This window comes from Terrapene carolina, unplaced genomic scaffold, assembly GCF_002925995.2.
Source record: "Terrapene carolina triunguis isolate 2854851 unplaced genomic scaffold, T_m_triunguis-2.0 Scaffold85, whole genome shotgun sequence".
In the NCBI taxonomy this organism is placed as follows: domain Eukaryota; kingdom Metazoa; phylum Chordata; order Testudines; family Emydidae; genus Terrapene; species Terrapene triunguis.
The window spans coordinates 22,287,868-22,308,688 of NW_020664436.1; the positions used below are offsets into that span (position 1 = coordinate 22,287,868).

The following is a 20,821-nucleotide window of genomic DNA, read 5'->3' on the forward strand; positions in this document are numbered from 1 at the left end:
CTAACATTAGAGCTGAATCTGCAAACTTTTAACGGCAAACCTCATTCTTCCTTTTCTTTAAAGTGTTACACAGATGGTAATTATGTATAGCAACATATTAATATAGGTGAAGATATACTGCATGCAGCCATGTTGAAATACTGTATGAAAGAGATAGACTACACATTGCAATAAGGCAAGTTTTGAGAACAAGTATAGCCAGTGCATGGAAAGCCTTCACAAAGCATATGGTGCTCCTTATTTGCAAACAAAGCAGTTTTATATACAAAACTGCTCTTACATGTAATCTCGCACTCCTGTTCAGTTTACAGGAATGCATGCCTATATCTGAAGCCAAGAGGCTAAAACAAATCCTTAATGTACTATAGTATATACACACACATGCTCATAAATTTTTTTTGTAATTAAACAATTTACAACTATCAGTGTCTCAATGTTCTTCTTTACTGTAACTACAGCAGCTCCTTTCTAATTCTTATCACGCTAATCCACAGCCATGGTGGTTTTCTACACAAAACCAGGTCGTCTCGTCCCACTTAATGAGCAAGATTGAATAGGCGATGCTGAAGCGAAGTCTCATGACTTTTACACAATATACGGTTGCCTTCACATTTACAGACCCTGTCCATCACCATGGCATCTATATTTAATACTGTAAAAAACACCTGAATGACACTGGTCAAAATAAATGAGCCAAGTACACTCTGTGATGCAGCAATTTTCATTCTTTTCAGTCATATTTATTTGCTTACTTGCTGATTTGCAAACTTTGGAAATCCACATTTTGTCTCCCACTCATTAATATAAATTAGCCTGGTGCTAAAGCTCTGAACATTATGGGCAAAACTCTGCCCTCCCTCATTATGGCCACACCAGGGAGAAAGTGGAATGTTCTTCAAAGGCATCACTGAGAGATCCTGCATCCACAGGGCCTGAATGGAGCAAGGTGACAGGTGCATGTGCTTTAGTGCTGCTCCACCAGAGAACAGCACAGGCGTCTAGTCCTATTTCAAGCCAACACACGATGTCCTCTTGAGGCAGCTGTGCACCAGGAGAGTGCTCATAATGAATCCCAACCTGCTGCTGCACAGGTGTGCAGATAAAGGCGGTTTCCTATCCACCCCCACCAAGCACAGGGTGCCCAGGCCTCTCACAACAGGCTTTAGCCCTACACATTTTAGTTATTAAAAAAAAAGTATCCCAACTGCCTATTGGGGGGAGGGAGGGATTTTTTCAAAGTATCCAGTGACTTTTAGCGCCTATATATGTGTTGCAGATATTTTTCTTTTGTTTTAAAATTGTTATTGAAATATCTTGGCTGGGTGAACAGCAGGAATGTTAAACTTTCCCAACAGGAACAATTACAAAGTGTTACAGGTATTCTCTAAGACAATAGCCCATAGATTTGTATTGACCATGTTGGATATGTTGTCAATAAGAATACTTATATCTTCAATGTATTTAAGGTAAGCAATAGTACCCACAGCATAATCAAAGATGATAGGAGTCATTCAATTAGGGTCCAGGTAGATGTTTTTATTGAATAAGAATGACTTTTGGTAATTGTCTTGGTTTTTTGAACCCTGGGCCAACACTGGAGCTAGAGGACCTCGGAGTTACAAACCCCAGAGTTACGAACTGCCCAGTCAACCACACACCTCATTTGGAACCAGAAGTACACAATCAGGCAGCAACAGAGACTCCCCGCCCCCCCACTCCCAAAAAATCAAATACAGTACAGTACTGTGTTAAATGTAAACTACTAAAAATAAAGGGAAAGTTTTAAAAAAAGATTTGGCAAGGTAAGGAAACTTTCTGTGCTTGTTTCATTTAAATTAAGATGGTTAAAAGTAGCATTTTTCTTCTTCCTAGTAAAGTTTCGAAGCTGTATTAAGTCAATGTTCAGTAGTAAACTTTTGAAAGAACAACCATAACTTTTTGTTCAGAGTTACGAACAACCTCCAGTTGTTCATAACTCTGAGGTTCTACTATAGCTAATATCCATCCAGCATTGTATATGGACTAAGCTGTTAAGGTTGACCAGTTTGTATGTGTTACATGTTCAGTGTGTGCAGTGGCAGCGGTGCTTGGAGGATGGCTGTAACCAACACCTTTAAATATATATTGCGTGATCCAACACATCAATATTTTGAAGATTTAGGTGACATGCTGAAATTTTCCAAAACAGCAAGGGCAAGAAGTCACTTATTCGACATGCTGTGTAGCAAGAAGCCTGCTCACTGATCATTCACCTAATTCCAAATGTGGTCGATATACTGGAGAGTAGCACTGCTATGACCCATGCAATGCAGCAGTGGGTAGCCAATCGGCTGCCAGGTGAATCCTTTATTGCTGCTTTCAAGGACACCCCCAGCTTAGTCGGTAACTGTACCAGCCTTTGAGGAAGACAACCTCCCACTCTCCAAGCACAATCTGTGTATGTGCTACATTTATGGAAACACCATCAGTGGTGAGGGAATGTAGCCTGGCTAGGTGACATTTTACTGATGATCGAAGTGGGAGGAAAGCAGTGGGGGGAAGCCCTATAATGTATCAGGACTGAGCGAGGAAGTAGAGCAGTGGGGGGTATATGGTAAAATAAGTATGAACATTGTAGAACTAGTCCCATTTTAGCCCTCAGATTAACTGTTTTTCCCTCTCGGTTTGTTTCCTTAAACCTATTTTATTCTTTCACTAATTTGTTCTTGCTCAAGTCATGCAGTAAAGGTTAGGCACTTGTCTCATTTACACTGGTGGAAATTAGGTCAGAATCTGCCCAGAGTATCTAATCAATGACTTCAGCAACATTAGCGAAGCCAGCCAGGGGCTGCTAAATCAGTTATGTTCACCCTAGCATCTGGTCACCAGTTGGCAGACCCCAAGCCTTGTTTATAGAAGTTGTCTGATTGTACAGTCGGTAGGAAACAGAAGGATTTAATATATACTTACATCCAAGAGTGGGACAAACTTTGTCAAGCCTACTTAAGATCAGTGCGATTTCCCTTCTCCATCTCAGAACTGTTTGGCATTCCTCGTAGTCATCAAGTTCTTGGGAGTCTTTGAGGTTTAATTCACAGCTCATCTGCTTAGGTTCTGAGGATAGGGGAAGGGGGAAATGGCTTCTTTGGTCTGACTTTAGTCTACCTCCAGCCTGCTCTTCTTTGGGTAAACAGGCTGTGTAATTCGGGTTCAGGTTTAGACGTACTCGAGAAACTCACCTTAGGACAGGTGAATAAATACTAAAATTTGTCAGCATGTAATAACCCTCTCCTTGTCAATAAATTATTCCTCTTAACTACCAAATTAGTGCCATTTTTATTCTGCTTCATGGAAGGGAGACTGGTCATTAATTAGAGCACTTTACTGTTTCTTGTACTTAATTCTGTAAGACTAATATTTCTTAGCCCTATTATTAACTCTGTAGCAGGTCAAGTGTTAAAAACTTACCTCTCTCTCTGATTTTCCAAATGTCATGAGTAAAAAATTGGCTGGCACATGCTCAATAATGCAGCCTCAATTTATGTCAGGCTGTCTGCACTGTTTTATGCTGGAATTGTTATAAACTTCTTGCCTACAATGTCCTTGATGCTCGAGCTTAAACAAAATAGGAGGCACTAATTATTCTCTCCCTTTTACATCAATTAAAATTTGCAGGTGCAGTAACATTGTCATCAGGAGTCTTGCTGCCGTATCAGAGGTTATCATCACACAATGTTTGCTATTGGTAAATAGCTGATCGGGGGAATTGTCAATGCTCTAGCTGTCAGTGTGCTCTTAAGGCTTTCCAAATATGCTGCATATGTGAGACCAGGCAATACATTTTTGCCTTTACAATGAACATAAGGTACCATAACAGCTGAACTTAATTTGGAACTCTTAGTTTCTGTTCCCCTTACTGAACATTTGAAACAGGTACGTTACATTACTTTGGGACTGACTTAGATGTAAAGGCCAGAAGCAACCATTAAAATCATGAAGTCTGACCACCTGCATAACACAAGCGAGAGAATTTCACGTAGTAACCCCTACATCAAGCCCATAGCTTATGGCTGTGCTATAGCATGGTTTTTTAGAAAGAGACCCAATCTTGTTTAAAGGGTGAAATCCTGGGTCCTGTGAACTCAGATGAAAAATTCCTATTGACTTCAATAGGATGGGTTTTAATCATAGGACAAATTATGGTGACTCCCCCAGATCCCTTGGTAAACTATTCCAATTTAAGTGAAAGAATTGTGCCTTATTTCTCACCTGAATTAATGGCTTTAAAGTGCCTTCAGCAAGTGGAGGAAACACTCACACTAGTTGGAGATAGTGGGATGAGTGGATTAAATAATAGGGAATGTCCTCTCTCAGCACAGTATTATACCACTCAGATTTGGGGATATGGTAAGTGTAATATTATACATTTTGCATGATGACCTGTTCATTAGCATGGCTAGTATGAACTACTGATAGAGCTGTAACTCAGGAAACCTTGCTGGTTGAATAGGGACTTGGAAAATGAACTCTAGGCACCACCCCTTCTGGATTGTTCCCTGGGCAGTTTGAGAAAACTGCTACCAAAGCAGAACAGTGTTCTTTCCCCAATTCACTTTGAGAAGGAAATTCCCATGATTATCTTCAGAATAAAGTTAGTTATGTATAATGACCAGAAACCAGCCCATGCCCAAACATCTACACTGAAATTAAACAGTCCTACAGCCCAAGCCAGATACAGGTTTTTAATTGCAGTGTAGACATACCTACCAATTCCCTAGATTCAAGCACTCGAGGACAAGGGCTTGGCTATTCACAATGGAGAAACTACACTCTCATGCCGTGCTCTGACAAAACCAGTATTTGTTGAACTTCAGGGTAAGGTGCACATCTAAATGCTTTGCTCTTGGATAAGATTGGATCACCCAATAGCAGTATTTTAAGCGATAGCTTGGAGTTGTCCACAGTTCCTAGCTAATGTGGACATCTGATGTTTAATTAAGGAATCAACTATGGCTTTAAGGCACAGTCCTATGTTGGGGTAGCATAGAGCTGCACAAGCCCACAGGGAGCTCTGGGGGAATTCTCCCTCTCTAGTACATATTAAGAATAGGGCCTTAGCCCCACCCCTCTGGGGGTGATGTGCACCTCCAGTGGCCCACAGCAGAACTCACTTCTAACAGGCCCTTGCACAGGGTATGGGGAAGAGGAAGGATCCTCCTTGCATGCTTTCCCACAGCCTCTTGTACACTTGCAAAAGGGCTGTCAGAACCTGGCTTTATAAATACACATAGATCTGCTATTGGAGCAGAACTATGAACTAGTGTACAAATAAATGACTAACTACAAGGCAGGTTTCCATATGCCTTTAACCAACATGTTTATTTTAACATTTGTTAAACTCCACACAAGAAAGGAAGGAATTCAGTCCTTTCCATTCCTAAATCTTTGAAGTAGAAAACTCTTTAAGCTGCATGAGAACAAAAGTACACCTGGCTGGAAATTTAGTTTATGACATGCAAGACTGATTAAGTGGTAAATGCTTTTTTCCTAAACACATTTACAAACCTCCTGGGGATATATGTTGTCTAATACTCTCATTTCTTGTTTCATCATTAACCAAAAAACATGCACAGGATTGCAAAAGGAAATAAACAGAAATTGTTAAGCTTCAATAAGCCATAATGGATTGTTAAACTTGGATAGTCAAATGCAGCATTAAATCTAATGCTTGATATTTTAAACATGTTATGAAAAACATCTGTCAAGATTTTATTAAGAAAGCCATGGTCCTAAAGACTTTTTTTGGCTATAAGAAAATGTGAAAAATAAACAGAGTAGGCAGCATTCCTATCAAGCACTGTCTAAGCAACTTAAAGTTAATCTTTTCCTAAAATTCAACTCTGTAAATGACAATTGTCCAGTTATATCATGTATTTGTCTTATGATTTCAGATCACATTTGCTCAGTTTACTTATCCTGCGACGTGAGAATCAAGCTATTCTGTTTTATTCATCATCATTCATAAAGCTGACCCAGCTGAACCATATTGGTGAGTTAGTTGAGGCACACTGCTGTAGGACCCCAGGGTCAGTGTTAGTGGTGGTGATAATGCACAAAGCAGATTGTGCAAGATTTTGCTCGGACTACATTCTGTTACACAGGTGTCAGCCCCCAGTTCTGCAATGTGTAGTGTGCAGGAGGACTGTGGGGCCTGTGCAGAGCTCTACTGACTTTAATGCTTCTCTGTAGACACAGCAGACTACCCTCACCATATGTTGCAGGATTAGGGGCTGAATCAATAGTTCCATTGAATGTAATAGTTAATTGAATTTGCGCTACTATAATTGGCATCAGAAACTATTGCTTGACTTTCAGATCCCAGGATGAGTTTTTTTAAAACCTTGTGAACTGAGTAAATTATATGTAAACGACTGACAAACAAACATGGAAGCCCACTGTCCCATTTTAGAGTGCTACACACTCAATCCTGCTCATATTGAAGACACTGGTAAAGTTGCCCCAGGCCTGAGTAGGGTTGGGCCCTCCAATATACTTATATAAGAGCTTATGGTTACAAACAAGAAATTGTCTTCATTTCCTGCAATTCTGCACAGTTGTTACAATATCTTGCAAAATGTTGTCTCTATTTTCCTTAGAAACCTAGATGGGAGGGGTGGGGGTAGGGGGGGGGGAAATCAAAAATTTAACATATTAGAATTTGGCTTACCCTTTAAATAACCATCTCTATGTCATTTGAATTTATTTTCTTTAAAATCAAGTCCAGCATATATTTCCATATTAGGAGAGGAATAACTCTGTGAAACATCTGCTTCCTCTTGCTACCTACAGCAAACAGACCACCCCCATCTGCTACACCTAGAAACCTATGTAAAACTGTTAGAATAACTCTTTAAAAGTACTGCAAATACAAGTGATTATTCACTTGTGAATGACAGACAGAAATCATTCAAACAGCCACCACACACTAGAAATGCTTTTCAAGATACCTTCTTAAACCATTCACATACTATATAGCAGTGATTTTTCTGTCTTCAGTATTTGATAGGATTATATTTCAATAAGGATGTCTTATTCGTGTCAACCACCTCTGCAGTGAAGAATTAAAACAAGCTCTTGAATATTATACAACACTGCTTTGACGCTAAGATACCTAGGTTTCTCAGAATATTTGGATAATTTTTTTTGAAAAAAATTCAAAAACTAGTTAAAGTTTAGGTGTTACTGTACCTGCGTTGGTCCAAGGTTGTTAGAGAGAGACAAGGTGGGTGAAGTAATCTTTTCTTGGACCAACTTCTGTTGGTAAAAGACAAGCTTTTGAGCTTACATGGAGCTCCTCTTAGGTTCAGACCTGAAGAAGAGCTCTGTGTAAACTCAAAAGCTTGTGTCTTTCACCAACAGAAGTTGGTCCAAGAAAATATATCACCTCATGCAACTTGTCTCACAAAGTTTAGGAGCTTTTGAATGTGTAAACACCACTACACATAGCTGATGAATTCTTATGCCTGTACAACTGTTGGATTTTGTGAGTGCAAGGTCTAACACTTGTGCACATGCAAGTGTTTGCACTTCAGAAGTGTATGTACAAAACTACTTGTGCCTGCACAAGTGGAGACCTGGGGTAACATTTGGCCCGACTAGAGTCAATGACAAGACTCCCACTGACTTCAGTGAGGCCAAGATTTCACCTCTTGAATGCAAGTGCAATAACTGGATCAGACCATGGACTACCTAGTCCAGACTCCTATCTCTGATAGCGGTCAGCAACAAATGCTTTAGAGGCAGGTGCAAGAAACCCCAAAGTAGGCAGATGTGGGATCATCTGCCCACAGTAAAGTCTCACTGTAAACAAAGATCGAATTGGCTTAAGCTCTGAAGCATGAGGTTCTATATCCCTTCCGATACAACAGTTAATGCTGAAAACAGAGTAACTCTGGGTATTCTTTTTATACATATAAACGTATTGGTAATGTCCCAATATGTTATCTATACAATAAATGAAGCCATATGTAACTGTTGGCAACAGACATTGTGAACCTGAAGAGAGACAGTTAGCAATTTGACATAGTACTTTCATCCAGGCCGTTTTAATTCCAGGGAGCAGATACAATAATGGGTACCTGAAAGAGTGACATGGAAAACAGGAGGGAGGGAAGAAGTCTTTGAAATGTTACTCAGAATGTTGGTCAATAAAAGTAACAAACACAAAGAGAGTGAGGCACTCAAAAGTGCAATCATTCTACAGGATATTTATCATGGGACACAAGGTACAGTGAACAACACAGGTAAGTCAGATGCCATGGTCTCACAGTAAACCTCTTGACTTCACCCATTATCTTGACTTTCAGGTGACCCACCGAACATTTAAAATAGCAATATCCATATGTTCAAGGCATGTAAAATACCTGTGTAGCCAAAGCTTTTATGTACATATATGCAGCAAGAAATTATCTAAACTGAGAATACTGGCAAGCATATTGTACAGATTAGGAAATCTTCACGGCTATTTTGCAAGACTTTTCGTACTTATGTCCTGCTCTTATTAACCTCCAGAGATGGTCTAATCCCAAGTTGTGGGCTGACTTCCAGATAACATGGCAGAACAAAAAACCCCAATGCTTATATTATATATTAGAAATGCCAGTATTTATATTCATATCCAGAGAGCTGAAAGCGTTTGTGGACATCACTATTACAAAGCATCTGGGTAAGATAGAACGAACCACGACCAAGATTCCAAGCATGCAAGAACACTATGAAGTCCATTATCCCAATAAAAAGACAAGTACGCTCAGGGAAAGATCAATTTGCAAAAAATCTCTATTTGGAGCCCTTTTCTCTTCAGAGCACAGGAAGAAAAAGGGGAAAACAAGTGGACTTAAAAAAAAAATCCATATTCCTCAATACTTTTATCAAAATAAACTGACATAGATGGATCAGGAACATCTTGGGCATTTGACTTTAATGATTTTGTGTCTGGTACCTCTGATTTTACTAGGCACAATACAAATAGGATTTGACATGTAGTTACTAGATGTCACAAAAACCAAATACAAGATAACTGTATCAAGAGCTGAAGACAGAGGAAAGGAAGTGTTTTGTTATTTAAAAAAAAATTCTCCATGAAAATGTTGCGACAGAAGGGACAAGGTGAAAATTGGAAAGGGAGAAATGTTGCTTTCAGTAAACAGCATAAGTGTGGGGCTTAGAAAAAGGTCAGGTTTCAGAGGGATGATTTTATAAGTTAGAAATACACCTCTGCTGGTGGGTGCTTTTCATTCTACTAGTAAAACATTTACTTCTAGTAAACTGAATTTATGTAGAATGATGATGTATGGACAGTCCATAAACACTCTTACTCCATGTCATACAGAAGCTGATTGAGTATCAGGGAAAGAACATGCATTATTTATAATTAAAAGATGTTAACTTTCTGAAGACTCTGGTTCCTAACCTCCTGTGATGCAGTGGGTCTTGCACCATGGTTCAATTGCCCTGATCTATGATGATGCTGTTTTTCCACACTGAAACCTACTATGGATTCTAGTTTTTTGTTTGTTTTGTTTTTGTTTTTTTAAAAGACAGCTGAAAACCCAAACTTCACTAGTGTATTTTCACAAAAGCAAAAGGAAGGGTTTAAGGAGAAAACAGATGCAAGCCAGCTTCGGAGAATAACCTGGGCTTCTATACTATGTATAATACTAGACCTATAAAGGAAAAGTTCTAGGAAAATGGGCAGTGAGGGTGGACCATCCTGCATGATCACTGGGAAGATTTAGTTCCCTCAGAAAGATGGAGCCATGCAACAATAGAGGGTAAGCTCTTTGGGGGCAGGGACAATCTTTGTGTTCGGTGCTTGTACAGCATCTACAACAACTGGTTCCTGATCTAGGACTGAGGCTCCTAGATGCTACACTACAAGAAGTAATTAAAATACCACCACCAATACAAAATCGCTCTTATTACATAGGAGTTTCATACTTAATATATTAAATATTAAGGGCTATATGCTCAACCACTGTTAGCAGCGCTGCATCCATTTACACCAGCTGAGGATTTGGTCACAAGAGGACAATGGTGGTGCAAGCAAAAGAACAGCAGCCTTTGCATGCTCAGCTTTGAACATTAGAACTCCTATTAAAAGATTAGAGGATATGAGATAACTATGCTAAATTCCTCATACATGGCCTAATTCCACAATAAGTCACCAAGGCGGACCGAACAGATGCCTGTCTACCTGTACACTGGGAGGCAAAAACGAACTGCACCATGCCACAAAGCAGCAAGAAATGGCTGACACTGCTTGGCTGTGCAAGGGCTGCGGGGGCACTCCAAGTCCTCCCCCATGTTATGGCAATTCAAGAATGGAGGCGGTGAGCTATTGCTTACAGTAGCCAGCAGAAACATCTGCATCATTACAGCTTCGGTTCCTGCTTCATGCACAAATTTGAATCAGCAGGGAATGAACAGGTAAATATATTCATGTTAACGTGCAAGGCAGATATCCTGCTAGATGATGCTTCAGTACATTAGGTCCCAGTGACTTGGGAACCATCACAGTCTGTTACATTCCTCATCCCCCACACTTTAGCTAATGAATTAAGTAAGCAGTTTTCCATAATCAGAACAAGGGTAACTATATATCATGATCCTAGCAATGTAAACAGACTGCTGACTTTCTCAGAGAATGTGATACAGTTGTCTACAGTGCTAGTCCCAGTAAAGGCAACAGCAAAATTCCAATTGACTTCAATAGTGAATGGAGATGGCCTAGTGTCCAGAAGTCTGCTGAGACATAGGTGGAGATGGCATGAGTGATGCTGTGACGTTCAGTGAGGAAGATGTGGCCTGCTACCAAGAAGAAATTTGGCTTTCCTGGGTTTTAAAGTGAGCAGACATTAAAGCATATAGTGGTTGATGACTAGCAGGTGAAGATGGGGATGGATAACTCACAATTGATGCTGCAGATACAGGACACTGGTTCTTAGGTGATGCAGAAATGGTCAATGGCATTCCTAGTAAGGACACTGTGATATCTCCAATGTGGGGCAGGGGGAGGACCAGCCCATGCCATATAATTTCACACAACCACATAACGTGACAATATAAGTGAATATTTAGGGGAGCTGCATGGCACAGTAAGGCAGACATTTTCATTATGTGCTTTAAACAGCACCACTTAATAAGATCATTCAGCCTATGAAGCAGCATCAAAATAATGACTTACTTTCTTTCATCATTCATTCAGTCTTAATTACGATGTACACAAAATATAGTAAGCACGCATCATAACTCGCATCACCCTAATCATGAACTACAATAGTATCTACTTGTATGGTGTATTGCATTAAAACATTCTCTCCATGCATCTTAATTTTCTGACAAGTCACAATTATTGAATTTTTGTAGTTCTTAAGAATCTATTGTTCTGTTCTGGAAATATGGTTTAATTGTGTGTGCTAGTTTCAGTAAATATCAACCAAAATTAAACTGAAGGGAAGAGACCAATTTTAAAAAAATTTTTTTACTTGTTTCGTTAAACATTTAGCATCTTTCTGGATGCTTAATAAATAAACGTCTTAAACTGGTATTTCTATAAGGAGACTACATAACTGTTAGGATGAGGACTTGAGAATTTGTCTATGCTTGATTTGCAGGGTCTTAAAGTGCGGTTCCTATCTGAAAACTAAGTGTTGTAACAATGGGTTCTGTGTTATTGTGTCTCTGTGACTCCAGATAACGCATACTGAATTTACAAGGAGAAAAAAAAAATAGATGCCTTCTTTCTTCTCTTATTACCAATCCTGCAAACTCAAAATGAGCTCAGTGTCAAGGTAGGTTCTTTTCGTCTCACATATCATCATTGGTGGCAAAGGTTCTGCAGGCCAATTTTCAAAGATGAACTATACTTGAAAGAATGAATGAATGCTGGTCTGGCACTTTCACACCATGGTGATGGGAACACTAGAAACAACAATACTAATATTCCTTCAACAGACCCATTCATTCAATCTCTAGTTTCTCTGGTGAGAGTCTGCCAACAAAAGTGCCCATTGTGCTTTTTTTGTGTGTGAACATCTGCCCATTAAGAACTCAACTGAGACCACTGCCTTCATTTCACTGGGACTATCCAACGAGCATCCATTGATAGCATGTGAATTGAATTGAGCCAGATTCACACTGCTGACCTAGAGGTGAAAGGCTCCTTAAAGATATCAGAGATTACTTACATTGAACACCTTAACATCCTTCCGACTTCTTATCTCCTCCACGAGACCCAATGGCTTGCCTTTAGGTATTGGTATAGTTCCAAGAATTGTGGTCCCTGAAGCAGTCAGAGTTTGACGAACTGCTTGAATAAAAGACTGGCTGAAGAGTTCCATTTTACCAACCTCATCTATTACGTACACTTTTTTCCCTGTGTCACTACCAAGATCGACCTATAGGAAAGATACACAAATGGATTAAAAAGCACGAAGAAATCAAGACTGAGGTAAGAGCCACTCTTCTCTGTGGGAAAAATGCCAGTTCAGGAGTAACATTTCTTTGAAATAGTGCTGGAGCATAAGGGCAGAAAAGCCAGTCACCCCAGTTGCTAAGGATGCCAGCAGCCAACCACCCTGTTACCTAGCAAAACAACAGGATCCCAGATGGGAAGAAAGGAAGAGCCAACAGTTGTTCCTTGACTGAGATTTGTAGTTTTAGGGCAGCAAACGCCTGATGGCGCAGTCACACAATTTTACATGTTATTTTTCTTAGCATGTGAGTAGTGTAGAATCTTTGAAGATGTAGTATATTGTTTTTAGTTTTGTGATGTAGGTCCTTTTGGGGGAAGCTGTTGGAAACAGCAGGAGAGAATGTTTGCTCCCTAACTAGAGTCAATTCTTGGTGGAGAGTTGCTTCCCATGAAAAAGGAAGTGTTTGGGCTAAGGTTTTAGAAAGAGGAGAGAATGTCTGCTTGTGGTTTGTGACCACCTCTGTTCAATGACTTGTAAAGAACAAGTTACAATAAGAAAATACTTAGACTCCAAATTACTGATATCTTCTCCCAAGAAAACTGACTTGCAAGGCCTCAACATCTGCTACTGCTTGGCAGAGATGTGATAATATTTTTACATGCCAGCTACTGTAGTTAAGTCTGAGGGGCACTAGATTTTTCAAAGCTGCATTCACATCACTGCACCCACAAAACTCTGCATTTGCATGGGTCAACTGGTAAATACACTTATAATTAGGGCAGGGGTTTCCAAACTGTGGTATGCGTGCCATTGGTAGTATAGGAGCTTGATGCTTCATCCATTCACTTCACAACTACTTTTTAAAATGGCACATAAACCAATAAAGTACAGAAATCTGACAGGCTACAGATTAGATGAAAGCGAGCTCACCACCCTCTTCTGAGGCTATTAACTGAAAAATCAAGTTCTATTATTTATGTTTGTAAGCAGCAAATCAACCCAAGTCAAAACTTCACTGTTAATCCATGAATAAGTACAGACACCACCTATGTATGTAACTTAAGGAGAAACCAGTCTACATGTTGTCCCTTGTGAAGCTAGAAAATGTTAGCTCCTACGAAAATGGATGCATTACATAACATATTTCCTAAAACCTTTCAGAGCTGAGTCCCTACTGACGTCTGAGTCCCTGCAGGGTGGTGTAGTTTTATTTAAAACCCTTTCACAGATCAGTGAACTGAAAAGTCAGTTCACTAGGAAAACTAGGAAAAGTGCTAAGAAATGGAGCTGCTTCTTTGTACAGAATCCCCAGTCCCTTCAGGTGAAGTTTCCGGAGCCCCAAACAGAACCCACTTTAGCATCCACTCTCTTTCCCAGTGAAGTCAGTGGGAGCTGGCCCATAGAGTCTAAGCAGTCCCACAAATATGTTAAGTAGCATATACCTGTTTCAAGATGCTCTGTGATCAAAGGAGGCAAATCCAACTCCAAACTGACATTCTACATTTTCCAGTACATTGTAGTGGGGCCTTGGGACTCAGACTAACATCTGATATATTTTGCTATTTCTACAAACTGTCCACTAAAAAGGACTTTAACTATCTGGCATATGCTGCTGTCCCATAGTCCCTACAAAAATATTAGTGAGATCCCTGTAGATTTACTGATAACCATCTAAGATTATTTGTATTATTATACTTCTATTAGCTTACCACCCTTCTGCAATACCTACTCTCCCCTTTAGTTCTTATACACCTCTACCTCGATATAACGCTGTCCTCGCGAGCCAAAAAAATCTTATCACGTTATATGTGAAACCACGTTATGTCGAACTTGCTTTGATCCACCGGAGTGCACAGCCCTTCTCCCGCCCCGGGAGCACTGCTTTACCGCGTTATATCCGAATTCGTGTTATATCAGGGTAGAGGTGTATATTTACTTTGCTTCACCTACCCTTACTTTCCATTGGTCTCTTCCTATTCCAATCTGATGCTGTCCTTCCCTTTCACACTATTCCTTTCCCATTCTGTACCACCTATAGGCAAGATCCTGCTCCCACTGAATCAACAGGACTTTTGCTATTATTTTCAAAGGGAGCAGGATGAGGCCCTTTCCCAATTCTCCAACTCCTCTCTACTCTTGAGTCTCTTTCACACATACACACGGCTCCATTATGCTTGTGAACAAAGTGAATACTACTTGATTCCTTTTAGTAAGATCTGTGTTGTATTTATATTATTAAATAATCACAGTTACATTATCCTTTATAAGTATACGAAGTGCAGCCCTTGTTTAGTGAGGTCTTTTCCCCAGAGATTAAGTTTACTGTAAGTGAGGTTTCATTTTTAAATTTTAAAAAAATCAAAATCTGTAAATATTATTAAGGTCGTCTCTCCCTTTTGTCCTCCTACCCCCTTCACAATCCTTCAATCCTCCCTGTTGCCATACGGTTGTATTTTTGTTCCTTCCCCAAAGTGTTAGATAGGCAAAAAACCTCAACCTCATCTTTGTTTCCTACCCACTCTGTTTCCTTGTCCTCTCCAGGTGCCTTGCAAAATTCTCCTCTCCCCTAGCCTAACCTGCTTTTAGCAATGTAGTTAAATCACCGTCAAAAGGATTTCTCTAGTAGTGGTGTCAGCAGCTGTTGCACTGTTTACTTGAAGATGCTGACAAACGATCTGTTCTAGTTTAATTTTGCGGTGAGGGGTGGGAAAGCAGCAATTCCAGTACGGACGTTATCTATTATTCACTACAAGCACAGTATCTGATGTGTTATCGCCTACCTACTTCACATATAATTCAAACAAACTTCAGATAGCATGTGAAGGGAAGGAAAGAGGAGGATGGAGCACAAAGGAACACATGCACTGGAGGCATTAAGTCATTTCATTGTATTACACTTCAGACACCTGGTTGTGCAAATTTTATCAGCGATATATGTCGTAAGTGAAGAAACACTGTTCCCATTACTATGTGTGTGGAGCCTGGAAACAGAAATTGTAAATCCAGACCCCAGTTTACACTACTGGATGCTGGTGAAAATTCTTTAAAGCTATGTTGACAACACTTGTACCATGGAATGTGCCTTGATCAGATGATACCTAGAATGGAAATTAAAATACAACAACAGAGGTCCCACACTGATGCAGCCAGAGAGCTCCGCAAGCAGCAACAGACCGATCCTCAAATTACTATCAGCAACTGAAGATGTAACAAGTTTGCAAGTCTCTTGAAACAAGGCTAATTAAAAAGGAAAACAATGCTTTAAAAAACCAAACAAACATTGTTTCCACCAGAAACATTCTCTCCACTTTCACAGGAAAGGGAAAGCTAGGAAAAGTGGATCACAGCAAGGGAGAGAGCAGGTTCTGGCTCTGCAGTAAGCTCCCCTTCTTGGGAGTCCATGGAAACTCCTCCACTGGAGCTCTGCAGGAAGAAAGCATACATTTTGTGGGTGCAGGAGTGAATTGAAACAGCAGTTTGCCACAGGAAGATCTGCTGCTGAATCCTCCAATATCCAAGATTGTGGCTCCCTGTCACAGCTGATACGGTGCAGTCATAAGGATGCTTCTACGAGATATGTGCTGCCAGAGGGATGGGGGACCAGGAAAAGTGGTTTTAAGGAGGCAAAGGGATCTCCTGAAAGTCTCACAGATCACAGGAGAACCGCTCCCCCCACCCCCTTCAGATCCTGCAGTGAGTGCAGGACAGCTAAACCTAAAACAAGAGTCATTATCGCTACCCAACAACTTTAACCTAGCAAGCCTTCTTATAATACTCTGTTGTACTTGCTTTCCAGAAGCTTTCATAAGCTACTCACATTTCTCAGCACAGGAAGCACCAAGTGCTCAAATGAAACCAGGTCTACTATGTATTGTCCAACACGATATTCACGTCTTGCAGTAGAAGAATCAGAACTGAATTTACAAAAAAAATTCTTGTAAATAATATGAACCACGAACATGCTGATAATTTGCTGTAATACTTTTAGCTGTGCTGATCGGAGTGGTTATCTAACCAGCCAGATTTCCTTTAAAATTCAACTCCCGCAACCCCTCCAAAAAAAAAAAAAAAAACAACAAAAAAACCCAACAAACAAACAAACCCTATATTGGATATGCTGCAGATGGCAAAACAGAAAATATACAGCTTTTCCTCCTAGTATATAGACACACTGTCATAGGTTAGTCACAGTGTCATCTAAATGTGGTATTAAACATTGTTCAGAAAGACAGATAACAGGGTGAAGAGGCCAAAGTTTTGCATGGAGTGTTAAATGCTGAGAAGATGTCCAGTGAAGCAGGAGAGACTTTGAATTCATATGTATTTTAGACCTCCTATATGGGGATCTGAAATACCTGCCTAGTTAAAAACCCAGTTATGGGATTTATGGGACAGTCAGTGGCTTGTTGTAGACAGCTTATCTGAACTTATCTTCTCTGATTCATGATCATCAGGTCTGTCCCTTAGAAAGTAATTGGAGGAAGCAAGTTATTTTCCTTCCAACCTGAAAAAAATAGTGTCTGAGATCATGAAATCAGCTTGCATGTTCTATTGTTCCATAGGGACTCAGAGCCCATGCTGAAGTCAGAGGACCCAGTTCATTGCTGCTCTGCACCAATGGGAAAGCTGGAGGACCATTCTGAGTTGGTAGGGGGTTTTACGTTAACTTGGCAGAGATGCAAATGTCTCCATAAAGTGAAGGATAACAGTGAGTCAGACCCAGAGAATCTAACAGACAAAGAACGTGATCCTAAAGCCCTCTGTGTGTGGAAATCCCAATGACTTCCAGGGCATTTAATGCATGGAGGGGCTTGCAGGACTGCCCCTAAAGCAGTAGCCACCTTAATCTATAAAACAGCAGTACCCAAGTCTAGATAAAGTTCCTCGTCTCCCAGACAAAGTGATGACATCAAATCCTATCCTCCTGCCGCCTTCTCTGACTTCCTCTGTGTAAAATCCATCAATAGGGACCCCAGAGGATTTTAGGACTTCAGTGGCTTTCTGGATCAATGTTGTCTTTCCAATCCCTAAAATAAGGAAGTGCTCATTATTAGTGCAAGCAAAGCATAAAGCCTGGTTTTAAATTTGCCCATTCTGAGGCAGCAATCACATTTGGCAGACAGATAGCTGGCTGCACACATTTAATACAGATTGAGGTTTTTCCTAATTCTGATTTCTCCAAATATTAAAACTTTTTATCCTGGAGAGGGGAAAAAAGAATGAACAGAAGTCAGGTTTCACATTACATTTTGAATGTTTGTAGGCCTCTGGCATACACAACCTCCCTTTATTCCAGTGCCATTTGTTCTCTTATTGGCAACAAGGTCTGAGTTCATCACATCTTTAGAGTAAATGGTTAAAAATAACTGCATTCCCTATGTGCCTGATTTTCACAGATGCTAGCACAGAGGTGGGCAAACTACGGCCCACGGGCCACATCTGGCCCAGCCCCCGAGCTCCTGGCCTGGCCCCTCCCCCGCTGTTCCCCCTTCCCCGCAACCTCAGCTCCCTCGCTCTGCCACCGGTGCAATGCTCTGGGCGGCGGGGCTGTGAAGTTCCTGGGGCAGCGCAGCTGCAGAGCCTGGCCTGACCTGGTCTCTGTGCTGCGTGGTGGTGGCGGCAGCGTGGCCTGGCTCCAGCCGGGCAGCGCAGCTGTAGCGCTGCCAGCCACCGGTGCTCCAGGCAGCACGGTAAGGGGGCAGGGAGCGGGGGAGTTGGACAGAGGGCAGAGGAGTTCAGGGTGGTGGTCAGGGGACAGGGGTGTGGATAGGGGTTGGGGCCCTGGGGGGGGCAGTCAGGAAGGAGGGGGGTTGGATGGGGTGGCAGGGGTTTCGGGGGCAGTCAGGGGACAGGGAGAAGGAGTGGTTGGATGGGGCAGGGGTTCGGGGGGGGGCAGTCAGGAATGAGAGGAGGGGGTTGGATGGGGCGGTGGGGGTCCGGGGGCGGTCAGGGAACGGGGGGGGAGGGGGCAGGTGTCCCAGGGCGGGGCAGATGGGATGTGGGGGGGCCGGGCCATGACCCCCTCCCCTAACCGGCCCTGCATACAATTTACAAAACCCGATGCGGCCCTCAGGCCAAAAAGTTTGCCCGCCCCTGTGCTAGCATCTGCAGCTCCCATTGGCCTCAGAGGAGCGGTAAGTGCACAGCTCATTGCCTCTGAAAATCAGGCCCTAGAAGACAAAATGACTTCTAATGAAAGGAACTTCTAAACAAACAGAAGGGAAGATAATCCATCCCAAAGTGGATCTAGATATCCTCTCACCACATACCCCACCAGGGGAGGACAGATTGTATTTAATATGCCTCTTCCTCTAAGTGAATGCTGGCAGTCTTCCAGAGGTTCTCTCCAATCCCACAATGGAAGTGTCCCTCCAGGCTACATCACAAATACACCTCTTGGCTGTCTCTTATTTTAAACTCAAATTTACCTCCATCTCATCCGGTGTCAAAATCCGGTGTCATTATTTCATCCCTTTTATCACACCAGTCAGCTGTCTTGTCGTAGCAGATTTATTTATGGATCAAAAGTGTCAAGTATCTGACAGAGCAGGCCTTTAAACTCCTGGAGGCAGAGAGTATGGGCCACATTTTTAAAGGTATTTAGGTGTGTAACAACACAGGCAGATATCTAGTGGGATTTGCAAAAGTTGCCCAGGTGCCTAATTTGATAGGGATTAGACACCTAGGCCCAGATCCTCAAAGGTACTGGGGCTCCTAACTGTTGATTTAAATGATTTAATGGAAGCTAGGAGCCTCTGAAGATCTGGGCTATAGGCATTTCTGAAAATCCAAATAGGCGCCTATCTGCATCTTTAGGCACCTACATGCCTTAAAAAATCTGTCCCATAGTCTATTGTGTCTTGTACAGCACAAGCATACTAGCATAATTATTATTTGTATTACTGTAATGCCTAAAAAGCAACAGAGGGTCCTGTGGCACCTTTAAGACTAACAGAAGTATTGGAGCATAAGCTTTCGTGGGTGAATGCCCACTTCATCAGACACAAGTAATGGAAATTTCCAGAGGCAGGTATAAATTAGTATGGAGATAACAAGGTTAGTTCAATCAGGGAGGGTGAGGTGCTCTGCTAGCAGTTGAGGTGTGAACACCAAGGGAGGAGAAACTGCTTCTGTAGTTGGATAGCCATTCACAGTCTTTGTTTAATCCTGATCTGATGGTGTCAACTCAATGCCTAGGAGCCATGCCTAGGAACCCTAGCCATGGCCCAGGACACCCTTGTGTAAGGCGCTGTACAAACACAGAACAAGAAGACTGCCCCATAGAGCGCCATATCTAAGTAATAAAGGTAGCAGTCATTTTATCCTCAGATACCAATCCAATCTGTATTACAGTTTGCATGGGGTTAGCCTAGGTAAGGTTAGAGTTTTTTTAAAACAGTTGTACCAGCAACATATCATGGTGGTGAGTAACAAAAATGCCTATATTTGACTTACCGTACTTCAAACCAATTTGTAAAACTCTAAACATCTTTAGACCGTCTCTTTAGTGAGATTTATACTAGATGTTAAAAATGCTCCATGCTAAATATAGTTTTCTAATCTGTTATTGGTTTTAGTAATTACTTCTGCAGTTTACAGCTTTGCAACAGTTGCAATGGATATTGAAAAGAATGAGAAATTAATGAGATTAATACCTGTACTTCATTTTTCTCACTAATCACATGTATTATCTTTGTATAACTATATTAATCTATAACTATATTAAACCAAAAAAAAAAACCCTAATCCCTTTACATTTTTTGAAAAACCTGAGACCATACATTTTTAACAAAGACCATTCCTTTGAGATTAGTGGCTAAATGAGGTGCACGTATTCTGGTGGGCTGCACAGAAAATAAAATAGATGATGAAGAAGAATGTCCCTCACAAAGTTATGCCCCATCCAGCATTAGCTTTCACAGAAACCAACGGCTGTTAAGCCTTAACTTAAAAATTGTTTTCTAACATGCTGTTGGCAGAATGATGTTTCTCACCCTGTAATACAACACCACCCTGTTAAATAGAGAAATCTAATGATTCTATTACTATCTAATGTTTCTCTAAACAAAAGCTCAGGGTTGTAATGATTATTGTTTTGTCTATGATGTTTACATGGCAAGGATTTGTGAATCTGTTAAGACTTCCTAAATGAACAAACAGTTTTAAAAAATTGTTTTCTAAGGGGCCAATATTTAGGCAAATCTCCAGCTGGCTTCATTGGGATCAGCAGCAGGTCACAATACAGAGGAAACTGTAGTATAAATGAAGCCAAAATGACAGTGAGCATTCAAATCAAAATAAAATGACTAGTATGGCAGTATCAGCTTCCTCGGCACTCGGAGGCCTTGTCTACATGAGACAAGTTG

At 41.0% G+C, this 20,821-nt stretch overlaps 1 protein-coding gene across 1 annotated transcript; it reads right to left on the bottom strand.

Annotated features, from left to right (window-relative positions):
- Positions 1 to 4,665: 4,665 nt before the first annotated feature.
- NTPCR (nucleoside-triphosphatase, cancer-related) lies at positions 4,666 to 19,944 on the bottom strand. Its single transcript, XM_026649527.2, has 5 exons — positions 19,911 to 19,944; positions 17,320 to 17,482; positions 16,273 to 16,369; positions 12,228 to 12,437; positions 4,666 to 6,639 (listed from the first exon to the last, which is right to left on the bottom strand). The coding sequence occupies exons 1-5, from the start codon at positions 19,942 to 19,944 to the stop codon at positions 6,571 to 6,573; spliced, it is 573 nt and encodes a 190-aa protein (XP_026505312.1). The 3' UTR covers positions 4,666 to 6,570.
- Between the last annotated feature and the right edge of the window lie 877 nt (positions 19,945 to 20,821).